A 17534-nucleotide genomic window follows, 5' to 3' on the forward strand; every position below is an offset into this window, starting at 1 on the left:
TTAAAAAAACAGAAAGAGGGAACAAGAACTTCCAGAAATAGATTGAATGATGCTTTATTAACTTTAAATTTTTTGAATGCCAATGAGGCAAAAACAGCAGCAGCTGAAAGAAGCCAGGGAATAAGAAGATTAGAACAGATCGTTGGAGTTAGTTTGAGGCCAAGTAGAGCAATTCCGCTACGAACTGAGAGAAGCCAGATTGAGTCAGTCATCTCAGAGAGGAGCTTAAGCCAGAGCAACTGAGTTGAATCAGCCAGCAAGAGTTCAGAAAGTGCTAGAAAGGATGAGCTAGTTCAGCAGCAACCCTCTAAGAAGACAATTACATCAGGTAAATAAAAGTTGCTTTTTTTCTTAGATTTATTTACTTTTTTGTTTTTATAATATATTTTATTAATTTGTTCATATTACATCTCAATTGTTATCCCATCCTTTGTATCCTCCTGAATTCCACCCTCCCTCCCATTTTCCCCTTACTCCCCTCCCCTGTGACTGTGACTGAGGGGGACCTCCTCTCCCTGTATATGCTCATAGGGTATCAAGTCTCTTCTTGATAGCCTGCTATCCTTCCTCTGAGTGCCACCAGGCCTCCCTATCCAGGGGATGTGGACAAATATGGTACACCAGAGTTTGTGTGAAAGTCAGTCCCCACTCTCCACTCAACTGTGGAGAATGTCCTGTCCATTGGCTAGATCTTGGTAGAGGTTCGAAGTTTACTGCACATATTGTCTTTGGCTTGTGCCATAGTTTGAGCAGGACTCCAAAAGTTGCTTTTACATAGGAATATTTATAATTATAGTATTTTCTGATGCTTATAGTAGTTCCGATAAATATATAGTGCTCGTTTATCCAGTTCATGTCGATGTACAGTTATGTGCTTGTAAATTTTGGTTATTATAGTCAGTGCATGTGTCCTTGTACACAGGACTAGAGAGGGATTCCTCCAGCTCAGAGGTTGATGGATTAAAGCTTCAAGACTTCCTCGACTTTGCTGTATATTGCTCAGTTGTCCTTCGATGCTGCTGTGCAAATTCACCTCAACCACGTTCTTCCTCTTGTGGACACTGTCTGGTGGTTTCCTGCTCTTCAGATCTATGAATGTGCAATTATCTTGCTGAGATATAAATTTACAGTTTTTGGAGTTTTTCCATGAATCTGGGCCCATGGGGGGGAGGGGCGGAGGTCATGGGCCATTTATGATTCATCACTTTTTCATTTCCATTCCTATTGAGCCGTGTGCAAGTGGTTTTGATATATAAGTGATTAACACATTCACTGACTTAGAAAATCCTACTGTCAAATGGTGATTTTACCCACTGTCTTAATTACTCTTCTGTTGTTGTGAGGAGACACCGTGACCAAGGCAACTATTATAGAAGAAATCATTTAATTGGGGCCTTGCTTACAGTTGCAGAGGATTAGTTCATTATCATCACGGGAGGGAGGACCCAGGCTAAAGCAATAGCTGAGAGTTTTACATCTTGATCCACAGGTGGCAGCAGCAGTCAGGGGGAGAGAGAAGGAGAGGGAAAGAGGGACTGAGGGAGGGAGGGAGAGAAGGGGAGACAGAGAGAGAGAGAGAGAGAGAGAGACAGAGACAGAGAGAGACAGAGAGAGACAGAGGGAGAGAGAAGAAAGAAGAGAGAGAGAGAAGGGAGGGGGAGGGAGGGAAGGAGGAGGAGAGGGAGAGGGAGAGAGAGACTGGGCCTGGTGTGAGCCTTTGAAACCTCAAAGCCCACTTCTAGTGACACACCTCCTCCAGCAAGGCTGCACCTCCTGATCCTTCCCAACAGTTTACCAACCAAGGATCAAGCATTCAAGCACAGGAGCCTAGGACCCCATTTTCATCAAACCACCACACCCTCCTTCCTCATGAGGTAAGAGCCTTGAACGGCTTTAGCTCCTCATTGTACAACCATGCCTTGTAGTTGGTTTGACTCTGTGCACACTTTGAACCCCAGCAGGCCATGCCTTTCATTACCGGATAGAGTCAACAGCTGTCTTGCTTACTCTCTTGCTTGCCACTTTAACACTCTATGCTTCGGACTTTTCATCAGGTTTAATTTCCCTTTGCCTGAGTAACTGCCTTTGCTGTCATCTTCGAAAATCTGACTGGGCATCAGGATTCATGAGTCAGTGTGACCTGCATGTCATAAAACAGCATCTGCAGCTTTCACCAGATGGTCTTTTAGTCATCTATGTATTCTTACTTTAAAAACCTTGACTGAGAAAGTAACACACACACACACACACACACACACACACACACACACACACACACATTTGATATACTATTGAGCTGGGTTTGTCTTCACTTAATTTAGGAAATTTCTATTTGTATTAATATATCATCATAATTTCTTGCCTAGGAATACTCTTTTTAAAAGTTTTGTTGTTGCTTTGTGTTTGAGAGAGGGTCTGACTGTGTAGCCCTGACTACCCTTGAGCCTCCTGCCTCTGCCTTCCTACTTCTATAATTACATGCCTCTGCCACCACACCCAGCTTCTGGGACTCTTGTCAGTAGCTTCTAGAAGTTTTGGTAGTAAGGCTATCACTATATAAGGCCTTTAAAAGTCTGGCAACTTCACCCTTTTCATGATCATGAGGTTCGGGCTATGGCATCCTGAAATATTACATGCCACCCAAAATATGATTCTTTTGACATGCAGATGACTTCAAGCTAAAAGGAACTGAAAACTAAATTGGGAAAAGGCTCTTTGCATCCTTCTCAACTGAAAAAAGACAGTCAAAGGTCCCACCCTTTTCATAAAGGGCAACTGATATCCACAAAGGAAATTGTCCTTGATGAGGTATGGGAAGAGGGGCAACCACTCCATACAATAGGGCTACATTTAGCCACCATGCATTTCTTCCCCTCTCTCCCTCCCTCAGTTTGTCCCTGCCCCTCCGAGAACCCTAATCCCTTCTGTTGGTGAGGGGCTATGCAAACTTTAGTCACAGGGCTATTTATTTTAGTCTCATATTTTATGGGGGACACTGTGCACAGAGTATAATCTAAATTGTATTTCTCCTATTAGTCTATATTATCTCAGTTTGACTTTTTCCTCTCCTGTGCTACTCTCCTCTAATTAAGAAAAATTTTTTATAGTTGGTTAATTTTGCTTATTTTTGTCAGACTAAATCTCTCTCTCTCTCTCTCTCTCTCTCTCTCTCTCTCTCTCTCTCTCTCTCTGTGTGTGTGTGTGTGTGTGTGTATGGGTGTGTGTGTGCGTGTATGGGTGTGTGTGTGCGTGTGCATGTGTGTGTATGTGTATGTGTGTGTGTGCGTGTGTGTATGGGTGTGTATGTGTGTTTATGTTGAGTGGGGCATGCATGCACCACAGAAGAACCTTTTCAAGTTCATGTTCTCCTTTCACTTGGGTATTGGATTCAGGTCCTCAGCCTCAGTAGTAGGCAAATTTATCTGATGGGCCTTCTAGCCTTCCTCAAATTCTTAATTCTCTGAAGCCAAATATGTATTCTCTCATTTTAACAGTAAATATTCAATTATATTTTGTTAGCTTTTTTATAATTTGAAACTTTTTTATAGTCATGAAAATTAATATATCAGAGATTAAATGTTAATTGCATCAATCTTGATGCATGAGGTGAAATGAGTTCATAGACTGATTTTCTTTCAAAACATCTAATGAGAACCTTGAAGCAATGTTAAAATGTCTGGATTGTGCCACTCTCCCCTAGCCATTTTAAAATCAACTCTTCCAACTCTTGTTTAGTACTAGTTGAAATTTCAAAAATTCTCATTAATAGGACATGATTATTTCACGCCTAGGCAACTTTTAAAAAATGGAATTGGAGTGCCAGGTGTGGTGGTGCACGCCTCTAATCCTAGCACTCAGGAGGCAGAGGCAGGCAGATAGCTGTGCGTTGAAGGCCAGCCTGGTCTACAAAAGAAGTCCAGGACAGCACAACAATTTCAAATTCAATAGTTCCCCCTCTGCCCCCCCCCCCACACAGTGTGCATTTGACTAGATCGGATCAGTTTAAAATGGATTGTACCTGAGTTGACTGTCACTTAGCACTATTTGAGACATATTTGACTGACTAGCTTTTCCAAACAAATTTGCTTATCAAATTATTGTAGGAGTCTTTCCTGGAGAAATGGAGTTTTTTGTTTTTTTTGTTTTTAATCATTATCTAGAAGAAGCACTCTCCCCTAAGAAAGAGTAGCATCAGAGTGAGATTGGGGAAAAAAGATCTTTCCTGCACAAGTGTGCACTTGCGTTTAATAAAGTCTGCTGGCTTTAAGAGACTAGCTGGAAAAGTGAAGCTTGTGCTACTTATGGGAAATGTTAAATTCCAAGGACTCTTTTAAATCATTATTACTTGTGGTTTGTTCTACAATGTGCTAAAGCGCAGGGAAGTCTATAGAAGTTCAAAATCAAACTTGATTTTTTTTTCAGTAGTTTTTAGTTTGTGAAATTAAAAGTTCCCATTAATCATGATGTCAGCTCCCTGGCAGAGCTGGTTTTCTGATTGTACCGGACTGAGACCAAGAGTGCCCACCACGCCACCTCCTTCACTTTGGTACAAGCTGGTTTCGCAGCTTCCAAGCCGATGCTCTTGCTGACCCTAGGCATAGATTCTTTTGCACCATCTAGTGTTTTTATTTAAAACTCAGAGTAGACTACTTCAGAGTGTGAAAGTCACAGGTACAAATTAGAAAATGGCTGATGTACCGAGCAGGTAATTCTTAGCTATTTTTCACTGTCATTTGTGATCTGTCCTGTCAACACAGACAATAGATGCGTGTCCTGTCTTCAAGACGGGAAACACATTTCCACTCACCAAAATAAAGTGCACCTCGGCTCCTTTGATAGTCTTTAAAGATCTTATTAACAATCTCTGTGATGCCCTATTTAACCTTTCTCTGCTGTTTTAGGCTTACTTATAGGGACTCTGCTGAATCTCTGTATACTGGTGTTTGAAGAGAATCTCACAGGACCCCGCCTTCTGTTTTTGTGTTCTTAGAATGGTATAGTGACAACCATCCATCTAGAGGTCAGACTGTGTAGGGAAGCCATTAAAGCTACTTTCCTCCACTCGGCAAAGAGCAGGTGAAGCCACTAGAGTGACAGTTACTCCAATCAGCAAAGAGCCATCCTGACGATGTAAGAAAATCAAACCTTCAAATACATAAGCCATTATTTAAGGAATGGAAGTAACCCTGGCAGCAGTGTCACACTACTTTAATCCCTGAACTTGGGAGGCAGAGACACATTTGAGGACAGCCTGGTCTAGGGAGTGAGCTCCAGGACAGCCAGGGCTACAGAGAGAAATTGTGTATTGAAAAAAAAAGGAAAGAAAGAAAGGGAAAGGAAAGAAAAAAGAAGGAGGAGGAGGAAGAGAAGGAGGAAGAGAGGAAGAAGAAGAAGATGAAGAAGAAGAAGAAGAAAGAAAGAAAGAAAGAAAGAAAAAAAAGAAGAAATAACACAGGGTGTATGGCAGACACTTTTGTTTTATATTATATCAGTATGAGTCTCCCTTGGTGATCTCAACTTCCATTACCTCTACTATACTGTGTTCCTACTAACCTTGGTCAAAATAAACTTCCTCCTCCTCCCCTTCTTGGTCCACATCCTCCTCCTCCTCTGCCTTCCTGAAACCCTGTCCATCTAGGCACACAAAAGTTCCTCAGGTTGGCTTTGAACTCACTCTCTAGCCCAGGCAGATCTTGAACTTGTACTCTTTCTGCCTCAGCCTCGCAAGTAGCCGAGATCACAGATCTCAGGTCCAGGAGCCACCAGGTCCAGCTTCTTTCCATGCTGGGTGCTACTTAAAGATTTGAACATGTTTTCAAAGTAACAAAAACTAAGCGGAAAGTATATTTTAAGATATAAACAAAAATGCATACACTCAGAACATATCTGGGAAACTACCTCTGATTGTCAGTTCCTAGCCAAAGGCCCGAATAATACCAACCTGCCAATCTTCTTTGCTGCCCGTCTCTCAAAAAAACAGATTGGATGAGGAAACTAACAAGGTCAGCATCAAGTGTGTCTCTCTATGGGCAGACCCAAGTTCAATTAAAAAGAAACCAAAACAGCAGAAAGAATTCCCAGCACTTTCCTCATGCTGGTCCAGGGCAATTTCCCCAGCCATTCTTCCTTCTCTTGCTGTTGAAGGAACTAAACTTTGGGGAAATGGCTTAGTGTTTAAGGGCATGTGTTTCCAAAATGAGCACCTGGGATCAGTTCCCAGCACCATGCCAAACTGAACACACAATCTATAACTCCAGCTTGGGGGTATCTGCTGCCTCTTGCCTCCACGGGCATCTGCAGTCACATACACACATACAATTGGAATAATGAAATAAATCTTTAAAAAATTTTAAAGAGGCAATGCTCCTCTTAGGCTTTGTTGACAAAGCATCTGTGTGACACAGGAGACAGGAGAATTCCAAGAGCTCTTTGTGGGAAAGAAGGCACCGCTGTCCCACAAGGTGCCCCTTCAGCACACGGTAATCATTTCTCCCCATAATGATTCAGAGACATCAAGTCAGAAGTGTAGGCATGGCACGCCCTTTTGATTGTCAGAGTTATAGCTGCTATTGGCTACATGTCCGTGATATTCCTAAACATCCTACAACATAACAGAGAATTAGTCAGGAAGTGGAGAGAGAGGGCAAGGCACGGAAACTATATATTAAAGCTTTTAAACGCCAGTGTGCTTTACAGACTGCAATTTAAAAGTGATTATATAGTGTGCGGTCTTAGGGATGTAGCCCTTGGTATATATGATCCTGAGAGTACAATTACATACCCTCTCTTTAATAAGCAAGGAAGTGCTACATCCTCTGAATTGTCCGCGCATCTTATACTTTATGGAGTAGTGAATGTGTCTGGAAATACTGGAGGGACCTAGAGAACACAAAATTGGTTCACTGAGTGCTGCGTAGAGCATTTGATGTAAAATCCTGTCTGTTGAAGACTCACAATCTTCTGAGGGATAGACATGACGAAATGATTGTGTATTTGTGATAATTATTCCCTCGATTGCTTGTCATTCAGGCAGTTGGTCCAGAGTCACCTGTCTTTGTGAGTTGGAACACTCGGTTTAATGTCGTAATGCCATTTACATGATTTAGGTGTTTTTGTCTTAAAGTAAGTCTAGTTTTTCTCAGAAAATATTCTCTCTTGTTCTCTCTCACTCTCTGTGTCTCTGTCTCCGTCTCTCTCTCTCTCTCTGTCTCTGTCTCTCTCTGTCTCTCTGTCTCTCTGTCTCTCTCTCTCTCTCTCTCTCTCTCTCTCTCTCTCTCTCTCTCTCTCTGTATGTGTGTGTGTGTGTGCGTGCTGGAGAGTCATGAAGTAAAAGCTAACCTGATTTTCAGGTCCTATTGCCCTTCTCTTTTCTAGGTACGACCAACAGCTCCTCTTGGCGCTATGAGCAGGTTGGGCTCTGCAGAGCAGGAAAAGCCCCAAGTGAGTCCTATTTAGCTTGATGATGTTGATAGCCTGCTTACTCACCAGCATCTCCCTCCTACCCTGGTGGGCCCTAAGTGCACAGCTTTTGTCCTCCTGGTCTACTATTTCTTTCACCTCTTGTTTTTCTGTTTTGGTGGTGCTGGCAAGCTGGAAGCCCACACATCTCTCCTGGCTGCCACAGACAGCTGTGTGGCTGGTGGACTTCTATTTTTGACCCTCCCCAGAATTGGAAGATTTGCAGGAAGAGAGGGGGCGAGGAAAGCAATGATGGCGCCTCCTCAAGAATTCATGTGGTCTGTCCCCAGGTCCTTTTGTCCTACTCAGTACAGGGCATAGGCAGGTAAGGTCCGTAAGCTCTTGGGAGGCAAAGGTCTAAGCTAGACATCCTTTGCTTTCCCTTTGTGCAGCCCCTCTTCTCTCCGTGAGCAATTCTGTGCCTCCACAGGCTGTTTTTTCACCAGCCCCTTCAGGGTGTCCTTGGTTTTCTAACTGGATCTCTCTCCCTCTAACTTCACAGCCGACGTGGTGCTCAAGGAATGACTCAGTTGTTTTTCTATGCTACCTGAAGGGTCTGGAAATTTGTAACAAGCACACTGTGTATTACAGGGTTACTAAAAGTAGGAGTGGAAGGTCGCAATAGAACCATCAGGTCCTTAGAAAGGACAGACAGTGGGACACTGACTCATGTCTGGCCCTTCTTTAATTCACTCTCTGCCTTCTCCAATTCCTCTGCAATTAGAGGCCAAAATCCTCGCTCTTTCTCCTCACATTTACTCCTCTCTATGACTGTTTACTTGAGTGGCAGCCTTCTAATTTAAACTGGAGAATCAGTACCTTTCATCTTTGCTGTGGACAATTTCTAACAGCCCTTCTCAATCTTAGGAGAACATCGGTATTACCTAAGGAGCCTTCAAATTATAGATTAAATTAGGTTATCTGGAGTGTGATCCCAGGCACAGAAATGATGCAAAGCCCCTCATTTGGTCCTCATATTCAGGATGCTGAAAGGTAGTGCTGCCTGAGTGCCAACAGGACAGGAGGATGAGAACAAACACATCGGTGGATACCACAAAGCACAGACAGTTCGCACAGCCAGGCTAAGAAACATACACTAGGCTGTACAGCTGGTGATTTTCGGAGTGGGGCCCTAATGGCACCCCAAAGCTTTGGCTCTCCATCTATGTATTACTTGGGGTTGTGGGTCAGAGCAGCAATTTTTTTTCCTGTCCTTTTCAATCTTTTATCGCATTTCTATGCCCTGCCCACATCCCATGGGCAACCTCATTGTCAGTTGTACATTATCACTGGCCCAGAGCTGCTTCAGGGTGGGTCATCTTTACTTCGGACATTGTTGCTGTCCACGGCACCACAGTCCCTTCAGGATCACTCTCCCAGGGTGACCCAGAATTCACTGATTCAGTCCTGCCCCTGTGTGTTATGACCCATGTGTGGCAGCTAAGATGACGAGGAACACGCTTGCTGAAGGTTTCAAGAGGCTGAGGGACTCCGTGATTATAAGTGGGAAGGGAAAGGCAGGGTTCCAACTGTAAACCTCTTAGGTGCTGGCTTGAATCATAGTCTCTCAGCTAAGCCACAGTCTGTGGTACTCTGGTTTGAATGTAAAAATGGTCTCTCAAGTTCGTGGTTTTGAACTCTTAGTCTTCAGCTGGTAAGGCTGCTTTGTTAGACTGTGGAAACTTTGAGATGAGGTGCTGGTAAAGCAGGAAGGGAGTGAGGAAGGCAGGCCTTGTGGGTTATAACTAAGCCACATTTGATGGTCCTCCCTCCGTCCTTCCCTCCCTCCCTCTCTCTTCCTCTCTCCTTCCCTCTTCCCATTCCCTTTCCCCCCCTTCCCGTTATGCTGAAATACAAGCAAGCAGCTTCGTACTTCTGACACAGCATACAACACACCCTCTAGCATACTGTCTCAGCCATCATGGACTGTGTCCCCTCATACCTTGAGACAAAGTGAAGTTCTTTTTCTTTTAAGTTTCTTTTCGTCTGGTGTCTGACGACAGTGGCAATAAAAACAAACAAACAAACCTAAAACAAACAAACAAAAACCCAAAATACAGAGGTCACACAACTTACATGGACAATTTGTCATCCTTCAAGACTCAGCTGAGGTTGAACAAATTTCCTCTCTAGGGTTGGATTTGAGGGGCCTTTAGCAGTGAACACAGGCATTCTGAGCTTGCTTCACACAGTACCTCACACTGCTTCCTGAAGGATCTGTTTATCCTTCCATTTCCATAGACCATGAGCCCCCCTGAAAGGGATGGGGAGAATTGTGTCCTTCATTTGTAGCCTTGGAATCTAACCAAAATTTTGGCACAAAGAATGAATGTCCAAGTCTTATGATCATAAAAACAATGACTAAGATAGTCTAAGGGGAAGTAGCTTAAAGTTTTAGCAATTAGAAATGAGTCGGAGTTCAGATGACGGTAGATGGCTTAAGCTGAAAAGTCAGGAACTATTTTTAGCTCATTTTAACAGCTGGGAGTCAACTATAGCCCAATGTTTAATTTCTAGGATTAAGAAGACCAGTAAACTGAATAGACTCTAAAGGTGATCTAATTATCCGGTTGCCTGGTCACTTTCACTAAAGTCATAAGGTAAATGCCGTAAAAATGATTACATATCTGTGATATCTTCAACACAAAACAAAGACACAAACGTGTTTGTGTATGTACCACAAAGCCACCAGTATGCTTTCTTTCAAGGAAAAGTACATGATTCCCTTCATATTTTAGCCAGTAACTTTGAGAGTACCTTGGGTATGGAGAAAATATGACTTATTGATTGATTACTTCCCATCCTTCCTGAGCTATAAATCTGCTTGAGGCCCTTCGATAGAACCACCTTCAATTACACTAGACTCTTTCATTATAGAGGAAGAGAGTAACACCCCCTCAAGCAAAAATGCAAACTACGTAAGACCAAGAAAAAGAAAATGCTAGATTGTAGTTCATGGCAGTCTATGAGATGTTGAGAGAAAAGCTAGGGTGTGCAGTAGGTGGAGACTGATGGGGCTGAGGCGTAAGCTGACGCCCTCACTCAGTTGGCTTTCCAGTTACATCCTCAACAAGCCTTGACACAGGACTGAGGTTAGCATTCTCTGAAAAGGACTCCCCTACCAACCCAGTCAGCAGCACAGTCTATAGGCTCCGGATAACAACACAAGTGCCAGGTCAGCGTGTCTTAGCTTCCTTGTCCCTATGCTCTTTTTCACTCAGACTTGCTTGTAACACCAAACCTGGCACTTGCTTTGCCTTTTTTAGTCACAAATAAGTCTCGAACTCCTGTAGTCCCCCCGGCTAGTCTCCCCCAGCCAGGACTGCATAGTGCTTAGCTTAACCTTGTTTCTGCTCTCATTTTGGTATTTTTGTTTCTTACTTTTGTTTGAGCCTCGATCCACGCACAACACTAACATGCTGTCTAGGGTCCCTAAGTGCAATAAGGTGTGATGAACTTGACAGAGAAAGTATACACATTACGTAAGGTCCGAGTTATAGCGAGTGCCGTGTGCTCAATGTTAAATAACATTAAGCAAGCAAGTTTTTTTTAAGCAAGGGTTCTTTAAAGAGGCATATAAAACAAAGTTATGTAATGGTCAGTTGACAAAAATATGGTTCTGGGACGCCCAGGAACCTAACAGTTGGTTTTCAGGGCATTTGTGGTGCTGGAGGGGGAACCCTCCCACTCGGTGCTCAAAACGGCCGGCAGGTGGCGCCCGACCTGGAGTTCTTGGCAGCGCTCTGAGGACCAGGTGGACTGGAAGGGGCGGAGGTAATCAGCAGCGGCCAGTGGTGGCTGCCCGCAGTACCCCGCCCCCTCCACGCAAAGCTCGCGACACACGCGCTTGGAGAGGAGGACACGAGCGGCGGGTCTAGCTGTCTTCTGATCTCGGGCACCGCTGCCATCTGTTGTATCAGGACTCCGCGTGTTCCCCGCCGTGCTCAGCTCCACGTCGGCCGCCATGGAGGCACAGGCACAAGGTGGGTGTTTGTCCGTCACCCCCCGAGGTCTGGTCCTGGGACGCGCAGAGAGATGCTCTCCCTTCAGCGTCTAACTTTACTCCTGGACGGACAGGGACCTACACGTCCTACGCGTATGGAACCCCGCGCCTACGCGCGCCTTCGGGAATCACGCTTGCACCCCTAGCCTAACTCAGATTTTGCGGTGGGGCTGGGGACCGGAGAAGGGGTCGGGACCCGAAAACCGAGTAGATTGCCAGCAGGGATTGTGTCTGGGTCTGTACTACCCCTTCCCGCGGTCAGTCGCCCCCATTTCTTTATTCTGAAAGGTGCCCAAAGGACCTGTTGTGCAGGCTCCGGGTTGCTGTGCTTGTCTCCCCGGGGGAGCGGGATTCTCGGGACTCCCGCCGGCTGTGGGCTCGCGCCCTTCGGTTCACAACTGCGGGCGGGGGTGACGCGGACACGCGGAGAGGTGGTGGCTTTGTGGAGACCCAGTGTCCCTGCTAATGCAAGGACTGATTGGCCTTCCCAAGAGCGCTTCACAAGCCCCCCTGACCTCTAGATTGATAACCGCGTCCTGGTTTTCCGGCAGTCAAGGATGAGTCCCTCCCTCCCCAGCTGTACCCGTTGCCAGGCTTAATTAAAGGCTGGTCTCTTCCTCTGTGTGCGCAGGGTGTCCGCTGGAGGGGTCCAGAGAACGCTAGGATCGTTCAAGAATAAGAGTAAAGGGATCTTAGAAATATCAGGTGGTCAGACGTGGAGCGAGGGACAGGGAGGAAGAAAGCACTCAGGAATCCACTTTGGAAGCAGCACTCAGAAGGAATGAGTTGCAATAACGCCATCAGGACCACCTTTCTTCACACTGAGGAATTCTGTGGTGCCTTTTAAAATACAAAAAAGCCTTAAAAAAAAGAGAGAGAGAGAGAGAATGAAGTAAAGAGGTTCATGACCTCAGGGGTTTGTGTTCTAGGGGTAACAGGGTCTCGAACGAGGGCATTCTGGGCACTGTGTAGATCTGGAGTCACTCAGGTGGTTTGGTGCCAGGATCGCAATGGCCTGAACAGCATGAAGCATACTCTGCTTTGGTCCCATCAGCCAAGGTACTGCCAGAAAGCTACAGCGTCCAGTTACTCCCCCTACATTATCTTAATAGGAAAGATTGCTTCAGACTTTTGGTAAGCGGAGAGTCTTGGTTGTTGGTCAGATTCAAAAGCAGAGGTCCCGTGGCTGCCCTTGTGTCTGAACCGAAGCGTATACTGACAACACTGGCAGATTCTAACCCCGTGTTCAGATCAGAATGCATTAATCTCTAAGTATTGATGCGGAATTGGCTCCCGGGCCCTACTAAAGACAGCCAAAATCTGTGCTGGAAGAGAGGTAGCTCAGGGCTTAAGAGCCACTTGTACTGCTCTTGGAGAGGACTTTTGCTTGTCTGCAAAACAGCTCTAAGGGAATCAGATGCCCTCTTCTGGTCTCTGTGGGTATAACACACACACACACACACACACACACACACACACACACACAGACAGAGAGACAGACAGACAGACAGACACACACACACACACACACACACACACACAGAGACAGACAGACAGACAGACAGACAGACACAGAGAGAGAGAGAGAGAGAGAGAGAGAGAGAGAGAGAGAGACAGAGACAGAGACAGAGACAGAGACAGAGACAGAGACAGACAGACAGACACACAGGCAGACAACACAGACAGACAGGCAGACACACACACACACACACACACACACACACACACACACACGAAAAAATATATCAAAACTCAAGGAAGCTCAAGTCCGTTGTGTATCTGCCTAGGGCCTGTTATACATCTCCTGTGTACTTTCAACAGTCTCCAGATCATTTGTCAAACTGATTCAACCAAATGTCACAAAAAATTGTTATTATACTGTACTTATTTAGAAAATAATGACAACTGAGAAAAGTCTGTACACATTCAGATAGTTTTTTTCCCCCCCAAGTATTATTTAAGCTGTACTTGATTACTGGGCTAATCTGTTGTCAGTCACTTCAGCATCCCCGGGGCATGCACATGATATACTTGGAGGCTAGCCAAACAACTCTATCATTCAGTGAGGTAGGAAATGAATTATAACAATCAAAAAGGCACCTACCCAAATTATGAAGACTCCATGATGCTGTACTCTTAAGAACCACAGACGTGACTAGCTTGCCTCATCTATGAGCAAATTTCTTAGTGCTTTCCTCTTCCAAACACAGCATCAGGAAGAGCTCAGCCAGACTTGGTTTCTATTCAGAGGATGTGATGGATACTAACCTGGTACTTATGCCACAAATTAGCATGTAAAAATCACCACATATTAGTGGCAGGAAAGTGGGCCATACAATGAGAGCAGACTTCCAGCCTAGTTGTCAAAATAGCTTAGGCTGTTTGCTTTGCCCCGGTCTCTAGTCTCAATACTTTTTAGGTGTTGACTCAGATCATGAGCGTAGAGCTGCCGTTCCCATTTTGCAGAGGAAATGAGGCAGCATCTAGATACCTTGTTTTGGGATACACAGGCAATGAGTGGCAGAGTTGGTGGTTTTAGTGCCCATCCCGACTCAAACCCTTGACTTTTAAAGGAAAGAGAAAATTCAGGATGTAACTGCCTCTTCAGCTGCCCTAAAACCCCCCCCCCCACTCCACTCCTGCCCTCATGGCTGGATGGAAGTGCATTGAACACAAAAGGAGTCTTTGCTCTTAGTTTTCTAAAATGGCCCTGGGAAGGCGTAAGCTTCTCCCTGTGGTTTACCTCAGAGTTTTCTGAAGTGGAGATAGCTTATCTTTCTTCTCTTTTTCCCCCCTCTCTTTTTGCCTGTAAGTCTAAAGGAAAGCACATGTGTATGAGATTAGGCCGGTCTCCAGTGAGTGGAGGCCCCTTGTTGCACACAGGTGCTACAGATACGGGTTACCCATGCGGCTCAGAAATACAGAAGTAGGTCTATGAAAATCTCCTGGGAGTGAAAGTCTTCAAACACATTCTTTGGCTTTCTGGAAAGGTCAAGTTACTTCCAGAAAAGCAAGAAGGCATGCTAAGGAGTTGGCAGGATGGTGACAGGGGGACTATGTGTGAGTGAGTTTTTGAGAATGGGCTGGCGAGTAGAGTAGGGTGGGAAACCCACAGGAGCACAGCACTGCTGGTGGGACACGGTTGCCTTCACACAGTCCGTGTGCAGTCTCTGACTTTGTGTGTTTCTGGTGAAGACAGTGTTCCAACTTTACAATGGTGTGAAAGAGATGGGCACCCATTACTGTATGAAAACTTTCATTTTGATCTTGGACTTATGGTTCAGTACAGTATTTATTATGGTTTTGATATGAATTATCTCCCTGCAGTCTCGGGTGTTGAGGGCTTGATTTCTCTATGGCGTTTGCCATAGCTGAGAGGTGGTTCAGTCATGAGGACTGGAGCCTGATCAATGTGTTAATCTGTTGATGATTTCGTACTCTGCTGACAGCACTGGGAGTTGGTGGGAAGTGGGACCCTGATGAGGAAGTGGGTCACGGGGAGACTTTTCCATTGAATGGAATCCTGCTATGCTTCCTGCTCTCAATGACGGAAGCAACCGTGTCCCACGGGTGTCCTAACTGCTGCCACATTCTCCCCCATCACAGCTCAGTAGCAGTAGAGCATGCTGGCCGAGGACCAAAGTTGCTGAAACCATGAACCTGAGTGATATTTTCTTGTCGAACATTGTTTCCTCAAGTATTTTGTCACAGCAAGGAGTGCTGACTGGCCCACAGTATTCTGATCCTAGATTATGGCAGCCAGCTACAGTTTCTGGTCTACCACCAATGACACGGGAAACAACTGGCACACTACAGTGAGCTGTGGTGTTAAGCTATGATGTGTAATAATTTAAATGGCCTCAAATTCTTCTCATTATATGGCATTTTCAATGTATGTGTTTTGGGGACATAACTTCATAGTTAAATTGAGAACACCTGGAGTAAGGGAATTTGCCTAGCGATGGAGCATGCTCCTGAACTGTGCAGCAGCCATTTAAAAAAAAGAAAGTTCCTGATCCCTTTCAACTGTCTTAATGTTTTCTTTCCCTAAATTGAAATAACATTATTTTTTATTATCTTTCCCAGGGTTGTTTTTTTTTTTCCCTAAAAGGAAAACCTTGTTTTTTGTTTAACCCTTGCATATTAAGTTACCAGCGGCCTTAGTTTCTTTAGGGTTACAAATTGCTACAAACGTTACAGCTGAAAATAGCCCGCTTGTAGACAGCTGAGGGGCAAAGTGAGAGAGTTGACGGGGCTCGTCTGGGAAGCCATGCCTTGCCTCTTCAGCTGGCTGCTGGTCTTGCCTGGCTGTGTCAGCAATCTCTGCTTCTGAAGTCACAGTGCCATCCCCATCCTGATGGTGGTGAGCCTCTGCCTGTGACGGCATTAAGGGCTCACCTGGCTAAATCTGGCTAAATTGCACAGATCAAGAACATCAGATTAACCACATCTGTAATGATATCTTTTTTTCATACGAATTAATATTTTCAGGTTGCAGAGTTTTGGAATAACAGTTTATATTAATATATAAATAAAACACAGCAGGCCAGTATAAATTAGAAGAGAATAAAAGGAAGTAAATGAAACCAGGAATGATGATCTGTGAACTACGCTCAATGTGTAGTTATTTTACTCTGTGGAAAGAACTATTTTTATAGTATTCATTTGTGTGTGTCTGAGCACATGTGCCATGCGTTCATGGGGCTGTCAGAGGACAACTTTCAGGAGTTGGTTCGCTTCTTTAACCTCTGGTTTCCAGGGACTGAACTCAGGTCATCAGGCTTGGTGGCAAGCACCTTTATCCACTACCCACCTATCTTGTTCCCCAAAGAATGAGGACTTGCTTCATAAGTAACAGATGCTGTTTTATTACAAAGTAATTTCTTCCTTTCCTAACAAATAGCAAAAGACTTCTTTATGATTGGATTATGTTAGGAGGAAATCTACTTTTTATTTAAAAATTTTACTTCATTTCAAGCAATATAATCATAAACTTAGAACAATAGAATTTAACTGCTAAAATTTTGAAAAATTAATACATGCATTTATTTATTTAGTGTGTGTGGGGGGGTGCATATATGCCACAGTATTCCTGTGGAAATCAGAAGACAATCTCTGGCAGCTGGCCCTCCTGCCCTGTGCAACTCAAGCACATCTCAAGTCAGAACATAATAACACAGATCTTGTACTCAGTCAGAACCCATCTTGAGTTGCTCTTCCTAACCTTTACACAGTTTCTTAATATTCTGAATACACAGACCCATAAACTTTCTTCAAAAAACTTATAAGCTCGGGACTAGAGAGATGGCTCAGAGGTTAATAGCACTGGCTGCTCTTCCAGAGGTCCTGAGTTCAATTCCCAGGAACCACATGGAGGCTCACAGCCATCTATAATGATGAGATCAGGTGCCCTCTTCTGGCGGCCAGGCACACATGCAGGCAGGATGTTGTATACATACATACATACATACATACATACATATAAATAAATAAATAAACACAGAAGAATGTCTTTTTAAAAACTTATAAGTAAAGAGTTTGTTTTGGCAGATTTGCTACTTAACACTATATAGCAACTAGTAAACCTTTCAGAAAATGCTGATTTGGCTTAACAAATATTCCAGCCAATGCTTATTGGCTGTTATAGTGCTAACAAAATATTTGACAAAGCCTTGGTTCGAGTAGGCACTGGGGGCATTTTTAGTGGTGGGAATCCTAGAACCAAGGCAATATGTCTCCAGCTGGTTCCGGTGAGGTGCTGATTTCTCTTCTTCACGTGTGGACTGAAGTTGGCAGCTCTAGGGTCCTCAGGAAGCTTCAGTGAATTAGTTTATGCAAGGTGCTTGACAGTTCTCTGTACTCTTGGCCCATGCCAAGACCCAGGTAAGCATTATTTTGTGGAAACGTGTGGTAACACCATAAGGCAGGTATCTTTACTTTTTTAACCCCCTCGCAGACAGGAAAACTGAAGGCCAGAAATGAAGTGAGAAAGACAATCTTCAGTTACAATTCCACTGAATCTGAAGTATGCGCTTCCCCAGGTCACTCTACTGTATCTCAGTGTGACTCGACC

At 44.4% G+C, this 17534-nt stretch overlaps 1 protein-coding gene across 5 annotated transcripts in view; it reads left to right on the forward strand.

Moving 5' to 3' along the window:
• Positions 1–11143: 11143 nt before the first annotated feature.
• TPD52L1 (TPD52 like 1) overlaps positions 11144–17534 on the forward strand; it is a 102316-nt gene continuing 95925 nt past the window's right edge. For 2 of the 5 annotated variants that reach the window (XM_084775122.1, XM_084775124.1), the window contains exon 1: positions 11154–11441. In XM_084775122.1, the coding sequence (XP_084631248.1) occupies positions 11423–11441 (19 nt within the window). In that variant the 5' untranslated portion in view covers positions 11154–11422. Of the gene's footprint in view, positions 11442–17534 lie in introns of all 5 variants that reach the window. The other 3 variants (XM_084775129.1, XM_084775123.1, XM_084775126.1) reach the window with 3 other exon arrangements.

The sequence above is a fragment of the Acomys minous genome, assembly GCF_964271855.1.
Source record: "Acomys minous genome assembly, chromosome: 3".
In the NCBI taxonomy this organism is placed as follows: domain Eukaryota; kingdom Metazoa; phylum Chordata; class Mammalia; order Rodentia; family Muridae; genus Acomys; species Acomys minous.